The sequence below is a fragment of the Gobius niger genome (genome assembly GCF_951799975.1).
Source record: "Gobius niger genome assembly, chromosome: 18".
In the NCBI taxonomy this organism is placed as follows: domain Eukaryota; kingdom Metazoa; phylum Chordata; class Actinopteri; order Gobiiformes; family Gobiidae; genus Gobius; species Gobius niger.
Genome location: NC_136869.1, coordinates 19,105,352 through 19,127,675, shown reverse-complemented (window position 1 = coordinate 19,127,675; position 22,324 = coordinate 19,105,352). Strand labels below are relative to the sequence as shown.

The window sequence follows — 22,324 nt, the reverse complement described above, 5'->3', positions numbered from 1 at the left end:
TGTTGATGGCTCTTTTATGTAAAGTTGGCTTGTGGGCATTTTGAATAAATCTCGGTGCGGGAGGGCAGGGGCAGTTTCAGGTGTCTACGTCATTGAGGTGACAGAGGAAAGGTGTGTTTCACTGGTTGGTTTAAACTGAATGATAAAGCCCGTCGAGCTGGAAAGTCTACTGACAACACACCCGCTGTAGACCCAGGTGAGGACAGCAGTTCATACCTGACACGGCTGGTGCCACAGCGCTTTTACTTGCTCTGTAACGCAGGCCCGGAGACGCAGCCAAAATGAGCAAGATTTCCAAACTATTCAAGGGGAGCTCGAGTTCAAGCTCGCATTCGTCGAGCTCTTCCAGGTCCAAACATCATCGGTCAAAGGGAGCGCCTTCTCCCCAGGAAGCCATTCACAAACTCAGGGAAACGGAGGAAATGCTGACCAAGAAGCAAGCCTTCTTGGAGGGGAAGATAGAGCAGGAACTCGCCACAGCAAAGAAACATGGCACCAGAAACAAGAGAGGTAAGTGCACCTGTTGACAGTGCACCTGTTTCAAGTAAAAGAAAATCTGCTTAAAGAGTAAATAACACACACTTTCTGCATGTAATTTAATAACCAATGTAATGTAGGTAAAGATAAGGGCCTGAAATGAACCTACTGCTGGCTATTTAAAACTCATTTTGACATTATTCAAGCACCGAGACCTAGTATAAATAAACATGGAAACATGTCCAGGTAGTGAATCATGTGAGTGTAAAAATAAAAACCTGTTTTGGGAGGGCCCATTGTTTGGAAATGCCTAACCCTTGTAGCAGTGATAGGCATACATCCAGGACAAGATTGAAATGGTGAAAATGGCTTAAACATTTGTTTTTCTGCTCTTAGTTGCACTGCAGGCTCTGAAAAGGAAGAAGAGGTATGAAGAGCAGCTCAAGCAGATTGATGGGACCTTATCCACCATTGAGTTCCAGAGGGAAGCCCTGGAGAACTCGCACACCAACACTGAAGTCCTCAAGAATATGGGTTACGCTGCCAAGGCTATGAAGAAAGTCCACGAGAGCTTGTAAGATAACGGCACAAGAGCTATTAATCCTGATAAAGCTTTGTATTTGTGATATTATTATTATTGTTCTTGTTGTTAGGGACGTCAACAATATTGAGGACTTAATGTTGGATATTGGAGAGCAACAGGACATTGCCAGGGAGATCACCGATGCTATATCTGGACCTATTGGTGAAACATATGATGAGGTCTGTGTTTTTACAACTTTTTGTGAACAAATTCCGTTTTTATGGTGCCTGTTGCACTAAAGCACTAAACATGTGAACTTGACTGGTTTTAGGATGAGCTGATGGCAGAGTTGGCTGAATTGGAACAGGAGGAACTTGAGGACACTATGGGTGAACTACCCAGTGTGCCCTCATCCAAACTACCTTCTGCCCGGCATGGCCAACGTTCATGTAAGTATATGGAAAAAAAAAAAAAAACAGACTATTTACCAACACACAGTAAAAGTACAAGAAGAAGAAGATAAGATAAGATGATACTTTATTGATCTCACAGATGGAGAAATTGCATGAAGCAAGTTATGCCGCATTTATAGATGTTTATATATTTGTTCTACTATGACCACAATAATTTGATTAGATACTAGTCCGTACTGAATGAGTAAAGGACAAATACAAACACAAGAGGATGTTTTTTTTCTGGTTTGTGAACATTTTTTGTGAATTGATTGTTTTTGTATTGTAGCAGCCAGAAGAAAGGTTGATGAAGACAATGACATGCGTATGCTGGCTTCATGGGGAACCTAAATGAAACCGAGGACAAACCTTTTTCACTACTATTTTATAAACTTGGAAGCAGTAATAAGTGAAGGAATTGTATATACATGTTTTCCTATAGTATGACCCCCCCCCCCCCCCACACACACACTATATCAGAAGGTACAATTATGCTTTGAAGTTTTTGGTATATTGTAAATAATTTGGCAATTGCATTGTATGTACAGAGATTAATTATGTTTTAATCATAACTGGAAATATGATTTTATTGTAATAAAGTTGTAGCGCTGAGGTTTGGGTCTGTATCTGTAAACTATAAGAAAAACACCAGAGTTATTCATGACGTGCTCAGTTCGCTTCTCTTCATGCTTTAATCAACAGCTGATGCATCCGGGCCTCAAACCCAATGTTATAAATGTTATAAATACATCCAGGCCTTAAACGCTGTTTCATAAAATAACCATAATCTGTTTCAGCAGGGGTGGACAATTAAATTTGACAAGGGGCCACATGAGTAACCTGAAGTCAGAGCTCAACTTTCTCCCATTGCAAAATGTACTTGATTGTAATTATGTTATTAATATTGTAAAAAGAGACAAAATAACAAAGTGATTGTGAAGGTAAAGGGACAGAGATCCCTGCTCCTTTTCATTCAAACTTTTAGCAGTTTTGCTGCATAGCCTATATTTTAATCTCACTTTTTAATTAAATAAATACCAGTGTTAATTTTGACAACATATTTTCTTCTGATGAAAATGTAATTCAATTTTAGTCGAGATTTAGTCAAAAAATATCTTATATCTAAAACTGCAAGTAAATTTAGTCGACTTTGCATTAATAATATTCATTCTAATCATATTTAATCAAGGTCCTGCTTCATGGAGCTGCTCCACATGAACAAAGCTCAGCTGCTCCTTTGGCAGTGAAGTCTCTTTGACTGTCAATAGAAGTTTGGATGATTTTAGTTTCTCCTTTTCATTTTTATGTAGTTTTATTTTAGTCGACTAAAATATCTGGACATTTTAGTCATAGTTTTAGTCTCATGAAAACTTGTAGTTTAGTTTTAGTCCAATTTTAGTCGTTGAAAACATCACTTTGACTAAAATTAAGGCTAAATATTTTTAGTTGACGAAATTAACACTGATAAATACAATGAAAATGAAAACTATAGGCAGGGATTGTTCATAGTGCCTCTGTCTGAAACACTGCAACGCAATTCAGCGTGAAAAATGCCAAAAAGAGACAAGAGAGACAAAGTTTGCCCACAGTTTGCCCATCCCTGTATTACAGTGTTACAGTGCAAGTGAAGCAGTGTCCTGTTTGTGAACATTGCGTTTGCCGATTATAGAACTACTAGCTGAGACCCGGCCTTTGGCCGGGCCTCGCTAGTCTCCACATTTGATATTCAGAGATTATGAGTTATTACAAAGAAATGTCCAGTATAGTCCCTATAACCCGTCACTCAGTACAGCTGTAGACCCGCAGTAAGCAGACCAGTGGTTCCCAACCCATTCCTAAAACTATGGCCACTCCAAATGTTTAAAATAATGAATGCAAAAAATAATTTCAAACAAACTGCAATTGGAGTGTTTGCACCCGTACTCCTTTCTTATAAACTACATCAACAATATGTTGCAAAACTCAGGGAATAGAATTCAAGGAACAGTGGAATATTTATGGAGAAATATGAGCAGTTCAGCTCTAACGGTTCGGTTCACGGTGCAGGACCCAGTGGTTTGGTGCAATCTAAAAAATAAGTTGTTTTTGATTAGACAGTATTTATATCCTTATAATACAATTGGCAATGCTTTCAAAGCCGATTTATAGAATGTAAAGAAGAAATAGAGAAGAAATGGTACAGCAGCAAAGTAAAAAAAAACATAAAAAAAGCAACAGTGCAGGCCATGCGCTCGTTAAGTGGTTTCACTTTCGCTTTCCGCACACGGAGGCTGAAGCTCTCGGAGCAACGCGTTTCATTTGAAGCTCGTGTTTCTGCGTGTACTTTTGTTCGGAGACAAAACTTTGGAGACGGAATATGAGCAGGATTGGATCTTACGCATGTGTCTGAGCTTCTGACATGACAGCAGTGGATCTGTAATGAACCACAGCCTCGGTCACTGCAGGAGAGCCTTAAACAAAGACGCGTAGATGTGTTTTGGAGGATGTAACTGTACCTGCGGAGCGTCTGCAGCTGCAGTTTAGGGTGAGTGACGATGACACACATCGCCCTGTTAGGATGCGCGCACGCACACATACACACACACACGCACGGCAGTCAGATCTCGTGCACTCGCGTTGTTGTGACGGCGGGTTGTCCTCGGCCAGCAGCACCGCGGTCCATATGGACCCGTGACCAATGCCCGCGGCCGGTGGGACGGTGACGTGGGGCCGACCGCGGATTGTTGGGAAATGAACATGGCAAGTCTTATTTAGCGCTTTTCCAGACGCTCGTCGGTGTACAATTTGTTGCAGTATTCATTCAGTCCACTGCGCACATCAGCCCCCACCACCAACCACGCACACACTCACTACTGTCGCCAGGTTCCCAAACGGTCTCCCATCCCAGACCTAACCAGGCCCGTCCCTGCTTAGCTTCAAAGTCGGTATGGGAAATAAAAATGGCGGCGCCCAGGCGGCGGCCATTGAGATAGCGTTTTCTATAATAGATAATAATTTATTTAAAACATTACATGGTAAATGGACTCCACTTATACAGAGCTTTTCTACCATCGCCAACCACGGCCCACAGACATCACGATCGCTCCTATTTTCTTTTTTAGTCTCTTTTACTTTTAGACTGGCTTTGTCTGAACTTTATTTTGAAAACTCAACCGGAAGTCATGTACTTGTTAGCGAGACGCATCTCTCCAGCAAGTACAGGAAGTTCAAGAAGAGGGAAACTTTTACCCGTCCAAGGCGTAGACTGTATACGGATCATCTCTTGAAACTAAGTCCAACAATTTCGATTAACCTGGTCATGGATCCTAACAGCGCGTCTGAGACGAAAGGTGAGTGACTCCGAGCTTCTTATATGCACAGAGTTCTATTAACGCCATGAACGCTGGTCACTTGTCCCAAACCGGGATGTGAGATGTGTTCACACACGTAGTACATTATGATGAAATAATACAATGGTAGAAAGGCTTAAATAGTTATTCTTCCTGCGGCCATATAGAAATAACATATAAACATAACAGTATAAAGGTATACTTCAGTGTTTGCTTAAATGTACTACTGTCTTTGTTATAGCATGGTGTTCATTGAAAGTGTAATGCCATCAAATGATTGTATTGTTGTTTTGTGTTGCATTATTATGTTTTCTTCAGATGTTTCCCCAGCAGCTACAGAGGAGACCAACAAGGACCCAGAAGCAGCAGCAGCCGCACCAGCACCTGTGCCCCCCCTGGCTGAGATCCGGCTGGTGGTTTTGGGCTGGAGGTGGCCTGGGAAGAGCCTGACAGGAAACACCATCCTGGGGCGTGAGGAGTTTCGCCTGGAGCGAGCCGCAGAGTTCTGTGTGAAAAGACAGGCTGAGGTGACGGGGCGCCAGGTCACCGTAGTGGACACGCCGGGCTGGTTCTCTGCACAGGACACACCTCCCTCCTACAAACAAGAACTGGTAAAAGGGGCGACTCTCTGCCCCCCTGGTCCGCATGCCTTCCTCCTGGTCATCCCCGTGGGCATGTTCACAGATGTAGACCGCGCTCGCATAGAGGAGCATGTCAGTCTTTTTGGGGAAAATATTTGGAAACACACAATCGTGGTGTTCACTTGGGCCGAAGTCCTGCGGAAAATCTCTATAGAGCGCTACATTCGGAGAGAGGGCCAAGACCTTAAGTGGGTGTTGGAGAAGTGCAAGCGGAGGTATTTTGTCATAAATAACTGCATATATGGGGAGCATCCTCAGGTGGGACGCTTAATGGAGAGGGTGGAAAAGCTGGTGGCTGAAGAGGGGGGCCACTTTGTTCCACAAGAGAAAGAGGAGGACAAGAAGCCTAAAGATGACGATCAGAACCCAGAAAGAGATGTCAGGGAGCTCGGGGCACGGCCCAAACAGAGCTCAGCCCTGTCTCTATCCAAGGCTATGGAGGTTGAACCACTTTCAAGTAAGTAGAACACATTTATGTTCCCTTTGCCAGCACAAAACAACCTCTATTAATAATGAACGTGCCTGTTTTGGTTTCAGATTAACCTGACACTGGCTGACAGTTCCGTCTCTGTACAAATAAGAAGCTCTAATTGTCTCCCAGTCTTCGATGGGGAAGCTGCTTATTTGTCCAAAAGGGTAATTCATTGGGAAATGTAAAAGAATGTACAATACAAAGCTCAGTGACTATTTATTTTTTTAATCAAACATTTGTAATTGGTAATACATGTGCGCTTTAAATTGCTGTTTGGGAAAATGTAGATACTTCATATCCCTGACTATATGAATTATAACACTTATTTTAAGAAAGCACAGCTGTTACATAGATAAGCATGGCCATACATGGCAGAGCACTCCAATGAGGCAAAAACGCACTATTACCTTGTTGCTGCAGACATTTTTTTCCACTTCCACTTTATTGACCAAATTTTGCTTTTTGGAATGTTTTTTTGTCTATACAAATGCTGGTCCATAAATAGAATGTACTCATGTTGTTTTTAATGTTCTTTGGCGTATAATAAATTAGTGGCACAGATTACAGTTTCTGCCTCTCACTTTCAAACAGGTCTCCCAATGTGTGCCTTTTATAAATTGTTGTACAGCTACAAAGTTACTTCCAAATAGATTTTTTTTCTAATTTCCCTTAAGTTATACCTGAACAACACGCAACATATCAAATAGTTTTGTTACTCGTATGTGACACATACAATGTGTTGATTTGTTTGATTGATGTAGATTGTTTTGTACTGTATGTTCGAAAGATGTATTCGTTTTCTTAACAAGTGTCTTCCTTCAGAGACACTGCACTGTCAGTGTCCTGTCAGCTGTTGTGAACAGAGACTTGCTCTTTGTCCCACTTGAGTGCTTTGTTTGTGTTGCCCCTTCAAAGAGGAACTGGTCTGTCATTCTCGCTGTACTAGGTACAGGTGAACTAAATGTACAATATATTCTGTGTGTACTAAGATATTAGTTTTTTCTCCTTTAAACTGAACATACATGCTGATTCTCAGAACATACCTTTTATTTGGAAAAAAAAGTGTTAAGAACAAAGCTGGCACTTCTCATTGCCATTATTTGACCTTTATCCAGTTTCAGCTCCTACTACAAACAGTTGCCTGACTGAACCTTTCATTAATCTGAATGTCATGAAGCCACTAATGCTAAACTTTCAATAAACGTCATAATGTAAAACATGTCGTCATATGTTTTACTTTTGTAATCAGTTAAAGAAATACAGAGGGTAAAAGTCAAGGAAGTGAACGGCCACTGGAAAAAGGGTGTGACACAAACACTATGACGTTTTCATTGTGTTGTGCAGTGTTTCTCCACTAGATGGCAGTGAAAGACCATGTTCATAACTGAACTTTTTACTCCCTTACACACTTTAATAATATGAATTACTTTGATCTAAGAGAGCTTCATGCTACGATCACAAATAGCCTAATTTGGACACATTGACATGTCCAAAGATGTTTTCCTGTGGCGAAATTTTATTGTTAATAGACTTGTGACATTGGCAAACACCATTTTTCTCTATCAGGCACTTACTAAGATGGATGATTGAAATCTGTGATTGTGTCCACAACCCACCAACTACAACTCTCTCAATTATAGAACATATTTATTTGCAAAGTAATCAAAACAATTACACAAATTACAGACACGTGATTTAGTGATTTGGACTCCTGCGTTGTGCTCTGGGGAAATGTAATCAAGAATCAAGGTCAAAACCTAAAAATATGAATAAAGCATAGGACCTTTGTTTTCCAGTCAGTTAAACTCGTGAATGACTTCACACTGTCAAGTCCTATGGCTGAATAATACTGAGCTTTTCATGTTTGTCACTTTACCTCATTAGTGGTTCTGAAAACACTTGCAGTTTCAGGTGGCAATGCACATTACATATAGGATTATTCATTTATTTTGTATTCAAAGATAGATAAAGGAACATCTCTTTTTCTCAAAGAAGTGAGGTTTTATTAAGTGAAACTTACAAACTTCAATAAGAGTTCATGTTTGGTCTCAAACATGGGACTGGATGTGGGCTGTAATGTAATCCATGACGCCTTACTAACTCCTTTCTGTTTGGGGTTTTTAGGTGTTAAGTGTTTGTTATTGTGTGCATTATTCTGCAGCTACTAACTGATGCGGTGACATGTAGTTGAGGTACACAATATTTCAGTAATACCAGGCTAAAATACTAAGTATTCTTTGGTCTTGAGATGAATATGACAAGCCAATAGGATAACAGTGAAGTATCAAACAAATGGTTTCGAGAGGAAAAGTGATTGGGAATCTTATTGCAAACTTTTACCTGTAATGTTGACTAGGGCAAAATGATAAAGTTCCTTTCTGTAGAAATATTGAAACTAAGGCTGCAACGACGCGTCGACGTCGTCGACGTCGTCGATTACGTAAATACGTCGACGCCGTTTTTGTGCGTCGACGCGTCGCTTGTTTACATTTCACTTCCAGCGTGACTGCGCGTAATGCAAACGCTGCGACCGAGGGGGGAAAAGCATGGCAAAAGTCGTCAAAAGTGTGGGAGTATTTCTAGAAACAGCCTAATAATGTTGTTGTTTGCACACTGTGTCGAGCGGAAATGTCGTATCACAGCAGCACAACTAACCTGGCTAACGCCAAACTGCTGTGTGCGCTCCAATCATTTCGAACTTGTGATTTTAGTCTGGCGTTACAGCACAACGGCTATGAACGAACATGTGAAACGAAAACACCCGCGGCTGCAAGGGCCCCGCATCTCAGTCAAACTACGGTGTTGTTTCACTGATTAATCAACGCGTTGTTACCGGTACAGGCTCTGACAGCGCGCACTCACTCTCCGCCTACTTTGCCGCATATAAAACCAAAACGGAGCAGTCTGCTGAAGTGAAAGAGCAGGAGAGACCGACCGTCTCTCCCAACACGCGAGTAGGCTACTTCTCCGCTCGTGCCCCGCACGGCTGTCTGTCTCCCGGTTCTCGCTTCGCCTCATGCTGCCCTCATGCGCGGCTGCATCCCGTCCCCGTGTCCCGGGCGCTGTTCTCATGTTTTCTTTGCGCGGACTCGGGGCATCGGCCACACACTCATTTAAACTCTCTTGTTGTTGTGTCTAGCGGAGAATCAGGACAGTAGTTTGATGGATAGACGAGAGTAAAGCCGTGTCCGTGGCCGTTTTGTCTTAAAGAGGAGTTGAATCCACATGGTTCTCACGAGCACAGTAACTTACAGTAACTCTGGTTCTCTGAATGTGCACAGTCTATAACGGGTTGGGCGACTCACAGGCTAATTCTCAGTGGTCAGACAGAAATAACCGTCAGGTGCAGGTTTAAGTTAGTTTTAAATCAGCGGTTCCCAAACTGTGGGTCAGGGCCAGAAGTGAGAGAATGGGCCCATTTGCCATTTACTATTTTAAAAAGTGAGGAAAATAGACTAGTAGTAAATAAATATATAAAAGCCATGCCATTTGGACACATCAATGTTTTTTTCTTCATTTTAAATGAAAAAATAATCGGTAACATGAAAAATAATCGCTAGATTAATCGAAAAAATAATCGATAGATTAATCGATTAATCGAAAAAATAATCGATAGATTAATCGATAGAAAAATAATCGTTAGTTGCAGCCTTAATTGAAACAGTGTAACCATAGTAAAACAATTCACATTCAAGTAAAAATGTAGCAAAAGTAAGGCCACTCATAACATAAATCTATTGCAGTAAACCGAAATAACAGATGTTTGCCACGAGTTACCTGAATCTGCAAATGTTTTGGCCTCGGTATGTACAGGACAAACTTGTGATGAGCCACATGCTAAACATAGAAAAATAAATCAATGAAAATTCATACTGTCTTCCACTCTAGAGTAAACCAAAGCCGACCAGTGTCTAAGGAATCGCCTGCAGAGCCAGCTCAAAGAAAAGCACCTATGAAGACACCCAGTCACCACTGCCACCTCCCACACACGCCATGTTTACTTGAGAAAATATAATCCGCATTCACTCACAAGCGCCTGTCTTGTAAATTTGCATTAGTACCATGTGTCAAACAAAAATAAAAATGTGCATGGAAAAATTCTTGTGCAAACCGAGGGAGAAAATGGCACAGTAGTTATGTAAAAGTAGATAGTGTGCCCATCACCCAAAGCAATGGAAAAAAACAAATCCTACTTTTTATTTTTGTATAAAATAAATCTCATCAACAAAGTGACAGATGGGCTCCACGTCATGTGCCATTGCTGTCAGTGGAAAAGTCAATTGGAAAGGTCAGCACTGAAAAGCATCAGCCGCTGATCTATACAGAAACATGTGCCAACCATAGAAATAAAAATACCATTGACATATACAAAGGCCTATACCGTGTAACCCCACCAACAGTTAAGTGAGAATCTCTGTTCACAAATTATTTCTGAAAATATATGTTGTAAAACTGCCCCTGCTCCCCCAGATAGAGGGCATCCGGGCTGTCCAATAGGAGCTGCTGACGTCAGTGGTGTCGACGCCTCCTCTAGTCCGACCAACAATGGGCTTCTCTCACTTCCCTGCGCGGCGTATCGTCCACTGCGTCCAATGTCCCAAATGTCACGTGTGTAATCAGAGTGCAACACGTCAATGAGGACGATCAGACCAGGTCCAGGAGGGTTCAGAGTGAGTTGAGGGGAGCGGGTGAAGACGTTTTTTGGGGGTTTTGCCTAAATGTCTCTCAGCACTGCTCGGACTCGATGAACCCCTCTTTCTCCTGGCCCACAGGCTCCACCTCTGCGTACGCTGGGTGCCCCGAGCCACGGCGGAACTTCATGGCGGGCCACTTGCTTGGACGTCTCTGTCAAAACAAATGACAGAGTATTATAGTAAAAGACTTACTGTCAATGATTGAACTTAAGTCTGTACAACGTATTGTTTTCTCTTCTTGTGCAGCCATAGTTGTATCAGCGGCAACTCTAAACTCAAAGTATTAACACTGAGACTCTTTTCTAATAACTTCAGCTCCTTTGATGATTTCAGAGGGGAGCCAGAAGGTTGACTGAGATAGACAGCTTCCTGTAGATCCTATTGATCGAGAATTGCACTGATGTCATTACAGAAAGTCGAACCACTGTCTCAGGCCTGCGGGACTGACAGCAAGGACAGCCGTATAATGCACTTACAGGCAGGGGGAATGCTGGACAATGTACGCGTATCAAATCAAATTACTACCATATACAAGTATAAGAGTCCCTGAAGTGGGCAGTTTAGTTTGCCGATACACATAGGATAAATTAACACCCAGCAAGCGTAAAAGATTTAAAATTGCGATCTGAGTTTTTATGTTCACTGTATGTAAGATACCTCTAGTTATTAATATTACTTGATTGCACATTTTCTTGTCTATTTTCACCCCTCTGTTGTGTCCTTGTTCTCGAGAGCTGATGTAAACAAGTTCATTTCTCCATTGTGAGATCAATAAAGCACGATCTTAGCTTATCTCTTAAACTGTTGTGAAGCCCAAAACATAATCAGTGATACCAAAACATGCTCCTTATGATCAGCAAGAGAGTTATTTCTAAAATGTAGTACACATAGAAATCAACAGTATTATGATGATTCAGATTTGTATGACTGTTTCAATTCTGACCCACCATTTGGGAGCCACTGTGCCAGCTTTGCCTTTATTCTGCCTTAAATATGCAAATGTCCCTCAGGCTATTTATTCTCACTGTAATGGCCTTGCTCGCATAAAACTTTTAATATTCCCAGGCAGCGGCGGTAAAGTGTAAACAATATGGCGCACTCTCGTTTAGTTCAGCGCGCGGCGTACCAAGAGGATGATGAAGCAGACCTTCGCCCCCCCTTTGACCTTGTAAACCATCGCTTCTCCCCCGTATTTAAAACATGTTTACTTCTCCTTTTGCACAATGCTTCACACAGCCCCTGCTCTTCCTTGGGGGATTTCACAGTCATTCATTACCGAGCGCAGGGCTGCAGTTTCATCATCCCTGAGTGAAAATCATAATGCATATTTATGAGGCGGAAAGTGAAGGATAAAATGCGCCGAGGTTTGTCCAGAGACACAACTCTTTACAGACGGTTTGTTTTTGCACAGCGGCCGATGTAACTGTTCCTGTGTGATGCTTGCTACAGAGGGAGGAGGTCTGGGGCTGCTTTAGTTTTGAAAATGTCTCGTTAGACAAGATTTGTTTGCACTGGCAGGTGGGATTTTGCTGATAGTATAGTATGTATTTGCATTTTGCCAGGGGCCAAGCTCATAATGCAGTAAACTAGCATATTTGAGGATTGACAGCAGCAATGTAGACATTATTAAGCCTTCCCTTCCCCTCGTACCTTTCCCATATGCATGCATGTGAGTAACTACAGCAGTACAGACCTCGATGAGGAAGAGGCTGGCCGCGGACGTGGGGTGATGGTAGATGTACACAGTAACCAGCACTCCCACCACCATGATGAGAGACACCAGCAGGATGCCCAGGATCAGCCCTGTGTGCTGGGGGTGTGTGCCGAGGCTCCGGTCCACTGTGTTCTCTGCTGGAACTGCTGCAAAACAACAACAAAGCAACACACACTTTCATTTCCATGCTATACCTGTTTTTTTTAAAGTCCCTTTAAGCCTTTTATCATGGCCAATGCCCGTTCTTTATGAAACCCCCCCTCCCCCTCCCCCTCACATTTTCTTCATACCATTTGCTCTCTATTGTGTCATTTGTTTTCCAATGTTGTTGTAATGCCTTCACTCGCCAACAGGAGGAGCTCATTGTTCATCACTATGAGCAGCTTTAATTTAGGATTCATTTCATTCAGCAATGGAATAAACTATTTGAAGTGCACAACCTGTTACACAGAAAATGATTTTATTGACTTTTTATTTTTAGGACCGAGATAGAGGCACTTTCAATGAACACAAGCAAAAGATCTAATGAGGGAATAGTAGCGTAGGTACAAATGGCCTTGATACTGTACTGTGTAGAGTTAAAGCTAACAAGTGTGTCCTTCAGGTACCTGGCTCCGATGTCTTTGAAGAGACTCATCGTGAAACAGCAGGTGTTCAGAGAAGTCTTTGAAGAGATATCAGGGAGATATGAGTGTCCTTAACCAGGCACGAGCCCTGCATTTCTACTGATGCTGTTTGCTGACATCACAGACTGCCACCCACAATTTGTCATCTGCCAGAAACGTATCTAACACTCTTTTTTTGCTTTGATTTAAAGGTTGCGTCGCAGTTCAATGATTGAAAGCTGACAGAATCTTTGATAATCCAGCCCAAAATAGGGGAACGAGGCTGACGAGCAGTGTAATAGCAATTTAATGCCTGGTAATCTTCTCCTTTGAAATATTAACCAGCCTCTTTTGTCATAGATAGGCATGGATTTGGGAACTTCCACAAAGGTTGCCGCCCGTAACCCATAATGGACAGGGCCACTATTGAACGATGATAAAAAGCCGCGGACCTCTTTGAGTCGCTCAGTTCGTGATACGCATTAGTGACATGGCCATTACGAATGACCGCAGCACGTCTCTCACAGGACTAATGGAAGGTGCTTTCTACTGACTATTGACCAAAAAAAAAATAGTAAGCTGGAGATTGATTGAAAGAAGCAGGAGGCTGTTTTTACCTTTGCTATCACTGCTGCAACCTTGAAGGAGTGAAAATCAAGTCTACTAATAAGACTGGAGAAAAGTCTGGATTCATAACATTATCATCAGTTAACCTTGTGCGCTTGGAATCTGATGATGTGATAAATATGCGACTCAAAGTTTGATAGAGGAGGAGGATTCTCTAGTATGAGATACATTTGGATTGTCGCTTAATGAAAGACAAACAGTTGAAAGTAGGATTTACAAGTGTTTATAAATAGCAAACATTACGAAGGGAAGAAAATACTGGATTCTTTTAGCTGCTTCTTTCCTATTGTTTTTAGTGACAGCTGAGGGCAAGTGTGTGACAACTGTTTTGATCAGCTGTTGATGAAAAGACAAGCACTTCCAGTTGTCAGGGATTTTCTTAATCCAGATAAGGTGTGCCCTGTGCAGTCAATATCACAACTACTGCTTATAAATCGATATATTCATATTTTAATAACATTAGACCCAAGTTAAGACTATTTTCGTAAGCTCTGATAATCATGTGCACTAAACATATCATATTAATTGCAGTACATTTATTGTCATGCATCGTGTAGCTACTGGCTTCTTACCTTGGTTGTCTCTCAGATGCAGGGCAATCTTGGTATCATCTATAAAAGAAAAATAATAAAATCTCAATATTTCACTTAAGTATGTATCTAAGGGCATTAAGCTAATTTCAGTGGCTGAATATCTTGCTCTCAATGTGAATTTGCTACTGTTTACAGAATTAAAAATACATGTAAGGGGATATAATACATAATTTATCACAAAAGAGCAGTCTAGGGGTTAACCCCAGACTGGAAATGCACTATGACCCACTTCTTCGACAGACGTTTTACACACACCATACGCTACACATTATGCAAATGGTGTGCAGACCCTTGAAGAAATATTGCGTTGAAAATTCCATTTGGAGTTTTGTCGTGAAAGCTGCCGCATTTGCGCGCCTGAAAAGCAACGTTAAATGGGATATGGTACAGTAAGCATCGGCTGGGATTTTCGAGTCCCATAACAGCACTGTGGTTATGAATATGGATAATAATGGCTGCTTGGGGAAAAGAGGTAGCAATGTATAGCGCACTGTCAGTTCAGAGAGTACTCACAGCCCTCTTGTTATTCCTATTTTATTACAGCATTCTGATACTGTTAGTGTCCACATTACCACTTTTATCTTTCAAATTTTTCTTTTCTTTTCTTCTTCTTTACCCAAATCATGACCAACCAATAGAGGATCAAAGATACTGTGGCTCCATAGAAAAGTCTGTGATGATTTAACTTTTCAAATAAAGATGTACATTTCTATGAATATAAATCATTTTGCCATAAATGGTACATGGTCTCAACTTACAGTATATAGCGCTTTTCTACCTTCATTAGGCTCAAAGCGCTTTACAGCAAGGAACCAGTCACCCATTCACACTCTCATTCATACACCAATGTGCGCAGACACTGGAGGCGAAGTGGGTGGTGTCTTGCCTAAGGGCACAACGACAGTGTGCATCTTCAGGAGCTGGAATTCGAACCTCCGATCTTCCGATCATGAGACGACCAACTGCGTCTTTATCGCATAAGATCTGGCAAACCAAAATGTGGGGCTCTTCCGTTTTTTTGATTGGACACTTTCTTGGGAACCAAAATAAAAAAGCAATTATAAACTTATCTTGAACACAGAAAGGTCATTTTTATGATTTTTTTGTGAAAAAAAAAAAAGCTTACATAAAGATTTTTACTTAAAGGTGCATCTCTACAATTCTCCAGGATCTATTGTTTTGTAGGTTTTCTCGTGAGAGGGTCATCAGCAGTGAAAACCTTCAACAATTGATCCTGGAGCGTCCTCGAGACCACTGTGATGAAAAGTAAAGGTGCCATGTTAACCACCCATACAGCCGCTGGGTCAAATACTCACTGATATCAACTTTTTTTTAGCATAAAAAGTTGCATATTGCCCCTTTAAGGGAAACCATAATGTCTCTCTACCACACATACATTAGCACGGCATCCTGTGTCGCCCAGCTGCACATTTGCGATTCCCATACGCCCCCCCCCCTCGCCCATACACACTTTGCACTTCACCCTGACTTTTGACCCCTGCAGCTGAACAGACAGTGAGACCAATCCGCAGTGCGTGCCAGAACGTTCCAAGTTTTGAGTGTCAATTTCACAACAAATACCGCCACGTGACCTATTGACACCGGTGATGCGAACACACACATTCTATTTGTTATTCCTGTCGCCGCGCCCCGGTTTGATCTAAGGGGTTAGTAGCGGGTGAGTTTTGCGTCGCGGCTGGTGCGCTTTGACACTCCCTGAACTTACTGCATCCGTCTTTATCTCAGCGGACGATCGGGACCCCCTGACAGGGACAAAGGGAACATTCAAACTTTAAGGAGAAGTGGTCTGTAAGCGCCTAAGTATATCATAAACAGGCTTCTAAGGAAAGAAAACAACAGGGAAAAATATAGCTTTTTCCAGGGTAATGCAGGCTAATAAAGAACCCACGCTACAGCGCTCTCTCTGATGAAAAACATACCTGTGAGTGTATGCCTATTCTAATTTCCGCTGTCAATGCCAGGACCATAATTTCACACGTGGCCCTAAAAGCCTGCGGTAAATTAATCGAAAACGAGGTTATGTTTGAGCGTCCGTGGCGTGCTGTATGTTTTCATGTCAAAGCAAATTGAGTTAGCTACCGGCGTTAACCGGAGAGCAGCGGCTGACTGGGATGATTGGTTGTCCATTAGCGCACTGCATTCATCTTTTCCACAGTCAACACGCGAAAGATGACATGTATTAGATGAACACACATGGAGCCTATTAAGGGGAGGAACCTCTTTATATTTGTCGTAAACATCACAGATTAGCTAAAGCTGGTGGAGTAAAAGAAAACGAGTCGTTGGTAACAAATATATGCAAGGAGTAAACAAACTTTGGAGGACACCTTGAGCGCTCCCCTCATCAGCAGAAAGTCAGTCTGCTTCTTGCACACTGGATTTGCATTAGATGTGAGATTACGCTGCTGTATCGTCTGCCTTAGCCTCCCGCTGCTGGAGCTTAGGATCACGCACTCAATACTGTAATTTCGACGGCAATATCGAGAACGGAACAACCCAGAGGACCTTGGGGTGGTGAGGCGGTAATGGGAAAGAGAAAAAACTTTGTCTTAGCACATGGAAAAATAATAAAAGTCTCAAGGAACGGAGCACGGTCATGGTTTTGATTTCCTGCTTGAACAAAAATAAAGTAATGCGTTAATGCAGTCGTACTTCAAAACTTGTCTTTCTCAGATCGTATGCAAACGTTTAAGCGTAATTCAATTTAAAGTGCATCAGATTTCCTTGGATAAAACTACAACCATCTAACCAGACCCTGGCAAGTAACGTGATACTTCCCAAAGACCAGGATGTGGGTAATAACGGTAAGATGTTTTTAGAAAATATCTGGGTCTGCCTTTTCCCTACAAACATAATGCATTTTTTTACTCACTCAAGCTATTTGTTGAGTTATTTACTTATTGTACTTTGTGGTGCTACCAGCATTTCCTTTTTAAAAGTTCGCCGCAACAATTAATTTTTCTAGCTTTATCGAAAAAAGAGATTGTGTGCATCTTTATTGGACTTCGCACAGTCTCCATTCAATCTCCGTCGCTTTAATCAAGTAAAGAAATTGCTGCCTTGACCTGCCAGGGAATGTTCTTTATGTTTATGCAGATGCCAAAGCGTCTTGTATAAAAAGGTGCTCATCAATACTTGTAAAGGGTGTTTCCAGTAAACGCATTTCATTACAGGCATCCATCATTGTTTAATAAGGAGCCGTGCAAAGCGATGGGCAGCGTGGCCTCGCTCGGGCTGTTACCTTCGGTCGGGACGCTCGTGGGCGGGTAGGAGGTGGTGTTCCCTGTCCCGTCTTTGCTTCGGGATGTTTTGGAGACTGATGTAGTGAAGGGGTACAGGCTTGTGGTGTCCATGAGGTCGCACAGCTTGTCCTTGGTCTGAAAGATGGAATATAATGACTGACCCTATTCCCTTGCCAAGAAACATGTGCAGCATTTATTTTTGGGGGGTAAAAGAAACTGGGCTGCGAAATACATACATTATCAATCTCTTTATCCCTAACTAGTAAGCTCTTTCCATTGAATCACTGTGCTGCAAAGTAAAATCCAAAGTAGTCATGCAAATATTTCCTCAAGTAAAAGTAGAAAAGTATATGGTAAAAAATACTATTAGAGTATTGAGGTCCAGCCACAGACGAGACATGAAAGAGTGTGGAAAAATGTGATATTTTGTACACCATAAAAAGGGCCAAGATTAAATATAAGTAATATAAACTTTTGGTTTTCTTGAAGCTTTAGTCACAAATGGATTTACTAAGGGGATAGAGGAATCCGACTCAAGTGCATGTAGTTAATTGCGTACTCTCTCAGTAGTTAGGATTTCTACCGAACCCATGTAAATGTATGTCTGACCTCATCTGGACAGCTGTTGTCCACCCAGTCCTGCCGGTGTCGGTCAAAGCCACTGGAACACCTGACAAAGAGACAAGTATGTTCATAACTTTCACATTGTAACTCTCATTAGCATTGTAAGCTGTACAGATGACAGCTAATAAGGCATATTCTTAATATAAGCTGCTTAAATGCATTAGCAAAAATATGTCAAGAGAATTTAATATGTAAAGCTTATGGAAGTGGGAGCCAAACCAAGCTGCTTTGGGTACAAGTAACCGCAAGAATGAATCACCTCTAATTACAATTCACACATTTATTCATGCATTTCTTATGTTGTAGCTGAAGTACCTAAACCCGTAGCAACATATGGAGAACCTGCATAAAACACATTACGGACAAGGTTTGGAAATGAATTGCCTGCCTCTTGAAGCTCTTCAAGTGGCTGCAGCCCCAATTAGTTTTAATCAAGCAATAAACACAATCAAGCACCCTTGTCTGCGTGAGATGTACCCTGCAGACATTTCCAAAGCTTTGTTGCAAATCATTTCCCTATTGTTACTATGGCTACGCTTATGGCTGCCACACTGAAGATGAAGCCAGGCTAGAGGTGAGCGACATGGCCAAAAACACACCTAATTTCTTTTGTGTTAAGTGAAGAATTTAATGTTTAGCTAATGGCGCAATAACAAGTCAACGGCACAGCATGAGCGCCGAACTGCTCAGAACAGGTCCAAAGAATTTTATGAGCTTTAAAAATGCAGAGCAAAATCCAGGATATACAACTGTAGAAGAAGAAACAACCAAAGTAAACAGGATTGCTCAACCTGTGTGAAGCAAAACACAGGTTGCAAGTTTATTTTGCATATGTCCCTTGGTATGTTTATCTAAAATGGTAAATGATGATGTACTAAACCCAAAGTCCAGACAGCAATCAGTCTGGTAGGTGCTGAGTGTCTGCTTTTAAGGGGAAAATATAACTTTGTGAACACGCCACCATAACAGTAAACAGCCACACCTGGGCTATTTCAACAAGTCCGAGCAGCTGATGATGTAACATACCCATCAGCAGAACCCACAAGTCTACTGTATTTCTCCAACATATTGTTATGGTAATGTATAGCTTTGTATAACGGCCATAATCATCCCCTTCCTTTTATTTTCTGTAAAATACTGCAGCCTCATCTGTTCAATCAGGCGAGACAGATTCCCCGGCTTAATCTGCCATCTTCCCTTTTCCAATCGCCGTCGCTCAGCCCAGGAGAAATGCGAGGCAGAATGAGACGCCATTTCACATCAGGTCTATTCGAACATGTCCCTATGGAGAGCTTTGTCTTTTTTGTTGTTTTTCTCATGCCTTCCCTTTTGTAAAGCAGTGAGCCTCAGTATGTTTTAATGAGAAATGGGATGAAGTTTGTCATTTTAGGCACTAATTACTTTTACAAAGGAGTTGTACATTGCAATTACTGATTGGATTATCAGAGCACAACATTAAACAGACACATCTGAATTTAGGAATGTTTATTCAGTTTCAATACAATTGTGACATGTTGGTTAAAGCTAGAATTTCTCCCAACAAATGGTGCAATCAGCCCAAAAATATATGTATAATATTTTCCATACACTTTCTATACAATTTTGTTTTAAAGAGGTTTTTTGAGAGGAAGCTAATAGCACTACTTGATCTGAAAGTTTACTCTTAACTGTGATTGGTTAAATCAGTGCTTCATTCCCCAATGCCCTAAGGTGTAGAATGAGCCCAGACCTGTTCACCACAACAGCCTCGAAAATCCTGCTCTGTCACTCAAAAAGGTGTTACTTCTGTCTGAATTGCCTTCATGCACAAGCTTAATATAGAAGGTGCAGTTACACGTATGGCCTGAGGTGGCAGTAGTGAGTATAAAATGGCGAACTTGCATCTAGCCCCTTTAAAGCAGTACTAAGTAACTTGTTAACCTTAATAAATCATTTTCGTAGTCTCTCTGGGCGTCATAGTCAAGCGCTAATGGGCTTATTGGGGGGTCTTTCATCTCCCCCTTGTGTCTCTGGCCAAAAAACCACAATTGCAACTTCGCTGCCATTTATCACCAAAATGTACAGTTTGAGTAAAAAAAACGCACCATGCTACGATACCTGCAGTGGTGCTTATGGCCTCTAGTTACTTAGTACTGCTTTAAGTACCTCAGAAGCAGTGATAAGATATGTTAATTGAGTATTAGCATTCAGTTTTGAATTGATGCGTGAAGACAGCAACCAAAACAACCAAACAACCAAACATTAGCGTAAAAAAATCATCCCTTTCAGATACATAACCATCACACAGTTCATCCATTTGTGTGATACTGAGAGCAACATATTTTACTCCTCCTAGGGCAACGGCATATGACCCCAGACAGCTATTGAATATTGTTATTTTCCGTCTACTCAACAACTTCTTCATATTTTTCCCAAAACACATTCATGAAACTGGTGGTTTGTATTTATAGCGGGATACACAATGTCACGTTTTATTAACCAGAACACATTAACCCTGGATTAAGTCGATAATTTCAGTGTGAGAAAGCCGTGCCCCCCCCTCACCCTCTCATCACTCTACAGTCAGGGGAAGTTCACTGGGGCTGTTCTCTTAAAATGTCAGCCGCCCCTTCATTAACCCTGGAGCCAACGGGCCACCGCAGTTTTTAATTAGTGAGCGTTAAACGTGCTTTTTTTTTTGGTTTTTTGTTCAAAGAGTGGCTGAAGTCGGAGAGTGAGGCAGAACAGTCAGATATTAACGCAGTCAGGAGTCCAATTAAAATGTAGCCTAATGAGACGTCTGCAGCGCGCACCCAGAACAGGCAGAGAAGTGCCATGGAGGAAAGCTAGCTCTTCATAAAGTCTTTGTCGAGGAAGGCAGAGTCAGGGGATATCTTAAATGGCTTTGAAGATGATTGGAAAACAAAATCTTAAGCAACAATATAAACTGTGCTAATAGTGAGGAACAAACTTGTATGTTAGGAAGTGATCATGACCAACCTGTTGAGTCTGTGGCACCAGCTACAGTTGAAGTTGATTTGCGAGGAGATGCACGAGCTACAGCTGGTGAACTGGAGACACGCTGCAAAAAAAAAAGAAAAAAGGAGAAAGGTCGCAGAAGGTCAGATGGACAATTTATGCCCCGGCCGGTCTATCTGACAAACAGCCCAGTTCCTTCGCAGCTTAAGAGGCTCTTCACGCCACATAACCATTAGGACTGCATTGCATACCGGCGGACGGACTTATGACTGGGGGAAATCTTGTAAAATCTTACTGGGCAGAGGCAGGATTTCCACAGCTGTTGAATTTGTGATCCTGGTCTTGGTCAGTTCCACTCGATGGTACTCGTAAATGGTCCGCCGCCTCACATCTATATTTTGAAGATAGAGAAGAGGTTTGTGAATGTCCCCCCCCTTTTCGACTGAAGTACTGCAGATATCTATGTCTAGTTTCCCACTGAGGTGCACAAACTAGAGCAAGAAGTCCTTGAAGAAATTGGCAGATCCAGGTCAAATGGACACTTCGGCTGCACTTTATTTCTCCCTTTGTCTCAATGTGCAGCGTCAGTTTGTAACTTGGCAGCGGACAGTCGCTATTTCCCCGGGGAGACATTATCAATCAGTGCAAGAAAGGCCTCTATAAGTCATCTGTAACATCAAGTCATCTGTCGGACAAAGATGGAGCGACTGATTGGGCACATCATCGACCCTCATTGCATTGTTGTCTTATAATTCACCCGGGTCAGTGCGAAATGGGCTGCTGGCTTATCCGGGCCATGCATCTTTGCCAGCGTCAGTGGCATTGGCATTAGGGAGGGGTGCAATGGATCTCTTGTGAAATGTAAACAGATAAGACTGTTTATTCTCAGTGGCTAGCATTAAAGCTAACTGGATTTTTATGTGCGGTATTTCTCTTTTCAAATTGATAGGATAGATAGAAATGTTACGAGGATACAGATCAAGGCAAGACACATACAAAGCCCAATCTACTCTGCCTGACCAAATGAAAGTCGGCCCCTGTATTTAACTAACTGTTATGATCTGGGGTTTGCTGCAGTTGGTCCAAAGAATGAGATCAGCTGACAACCTGAACATCCTGAATGACCAGGTATTTTTTCTTCCCTGATGATGCGGGCATATTCCACGATGGCAATGCCAGGATTCATCAGGCTCGCATTGTGAAAGAGTGGTTCAGGGAGCATAAGACATGATTTTCACACATGGATCAGCCACTGCAGTCCAGATCTTAACCCCACTGAGCATCATTTGGATGAGCTGGAGAAGGCTTTGTCTCAGATAAATGATATTGAAAATGAAATACTGTCCTTTCTA

The 22,324-nt window shown here is 41.9% G+C and overlaps 3 protein-coding genes across 4 annotated transcripts in view; 2 read left to right on the top strand and 1 right to left on the bottom strand.

Moving 5' to 3' along the window:
* The first annotated feature begins 254 nt into the window (after positions 1 to 254).
* Positions 255 to 1,867, top strand: chmp4c (charged multivesicular body protein 4C). The gene is made up of 5 exons (XM_079576417.1): positions 255 to 510; positions 874 to 1,051; positions 1,131 to 1,239; positions 1,332 to 1,449; positions 1,742 to 1,867. The coding sequence occupies exons 1-5, from the start codon at positions 282 to 284 to the stop codon at positions 1,801 to 1,803; spliced, it is 696 nt and encodes a 231-aa protein (XP_079432543.1). The 5' UTR covers positions 255 to 281; the 3' UTR covers positions 1,804 to 1,867.
* Positions 1,868 to 4,635: 2,768 nt separating this feature from the next.
* Positions 4,636 to 5,887, top strand: gimap4 (GTPase IMAP family member 4; the record flags this gene model as incomplete). Its single annotated transcript, XM_079576394.1, has 2 exons — positions 4,636 to 4,781; positions 5,100 to 5,887. The coding sequence occupies exons 1-2, from the start codon at positions 4,751 to 4,753 to the stop codon at positions 5,885 to 5,887; spliced, it is 819 nt and encodes a 272-aa protein (XP_079432520.1). The 5' UTR covers positions 4,636 to 4,750.
* Positions 5,888 to 9,554: 3,667 nt separating this feature from the next.
* Positions 9,555 to 22,324, bottom strand: part of plxdc2b (plexin domain containing 2b) — a 72,348-nt gene continuing 59,578 nt past the window's right edge. The window contains exons 8-14 of one of the 2 annotated variants that reach the window (XM_079576444.1): positions 21,268 to 21,363; positions 20,994 to 21,075; positions 18,000 to 18,060; positions 17,390 to 17,525; positions 14,107 to 14,145; positions 12,282 to 12,448; positions 9,555 to 10,739 (exon numbers count right to left, since the gene is read on the bottom strand). In XM_079576444.1, coding sequence (XP_079432570.1) covers positions 10,620 to 10,739; positions 12,282 to 12,448; positions 14,107 to 14,145; positions 17,390 to 17,525; positions 18,000 to 18,060; positions 20,994 to 21,075; positions 21,268 to 21,363 — 701 coding nt within the window. In that variant the 3' untranslated portion in view covers positions 9,555 to 10,619. The remainder of the gene's footprint in view (positions 10,740 to 12,281; positions 12,449 to 14,106; positions 14,146 to 17,389; positions 17,526 to 17,999; positions 18,061 to 20,993; positions 21,076 to 21,267; positions 21,364 to 22,324) is intronic. The other variant, XM_079576445.1, reaches the window with a different exon arrangement.

Bases quoted from the DNA above. Each gene is read 5' to 3' on its own strand.
- chmp4c (XM_079576417.1), top strand. From the start codon at position 282: ATGAGCAAGATTTCCAAACTATTCAAGGGGAGCTCGAGTTCAAGCTCG. The intron at 1,052-1,130 runs GTAAGATAACGG...TCTTGTTGTTAG, and splicing joins AAGAAAGTCCACGAGAGCTT to GGACGTCAACAATATTGAGG. The intron at 1,240-1,331 runs GTCTGTGTTTTT...GACTGGTTTTAG, and splicing joins TTGGTGAAACATATGATGAG to GATGAGCTGATGGCAGAGTT.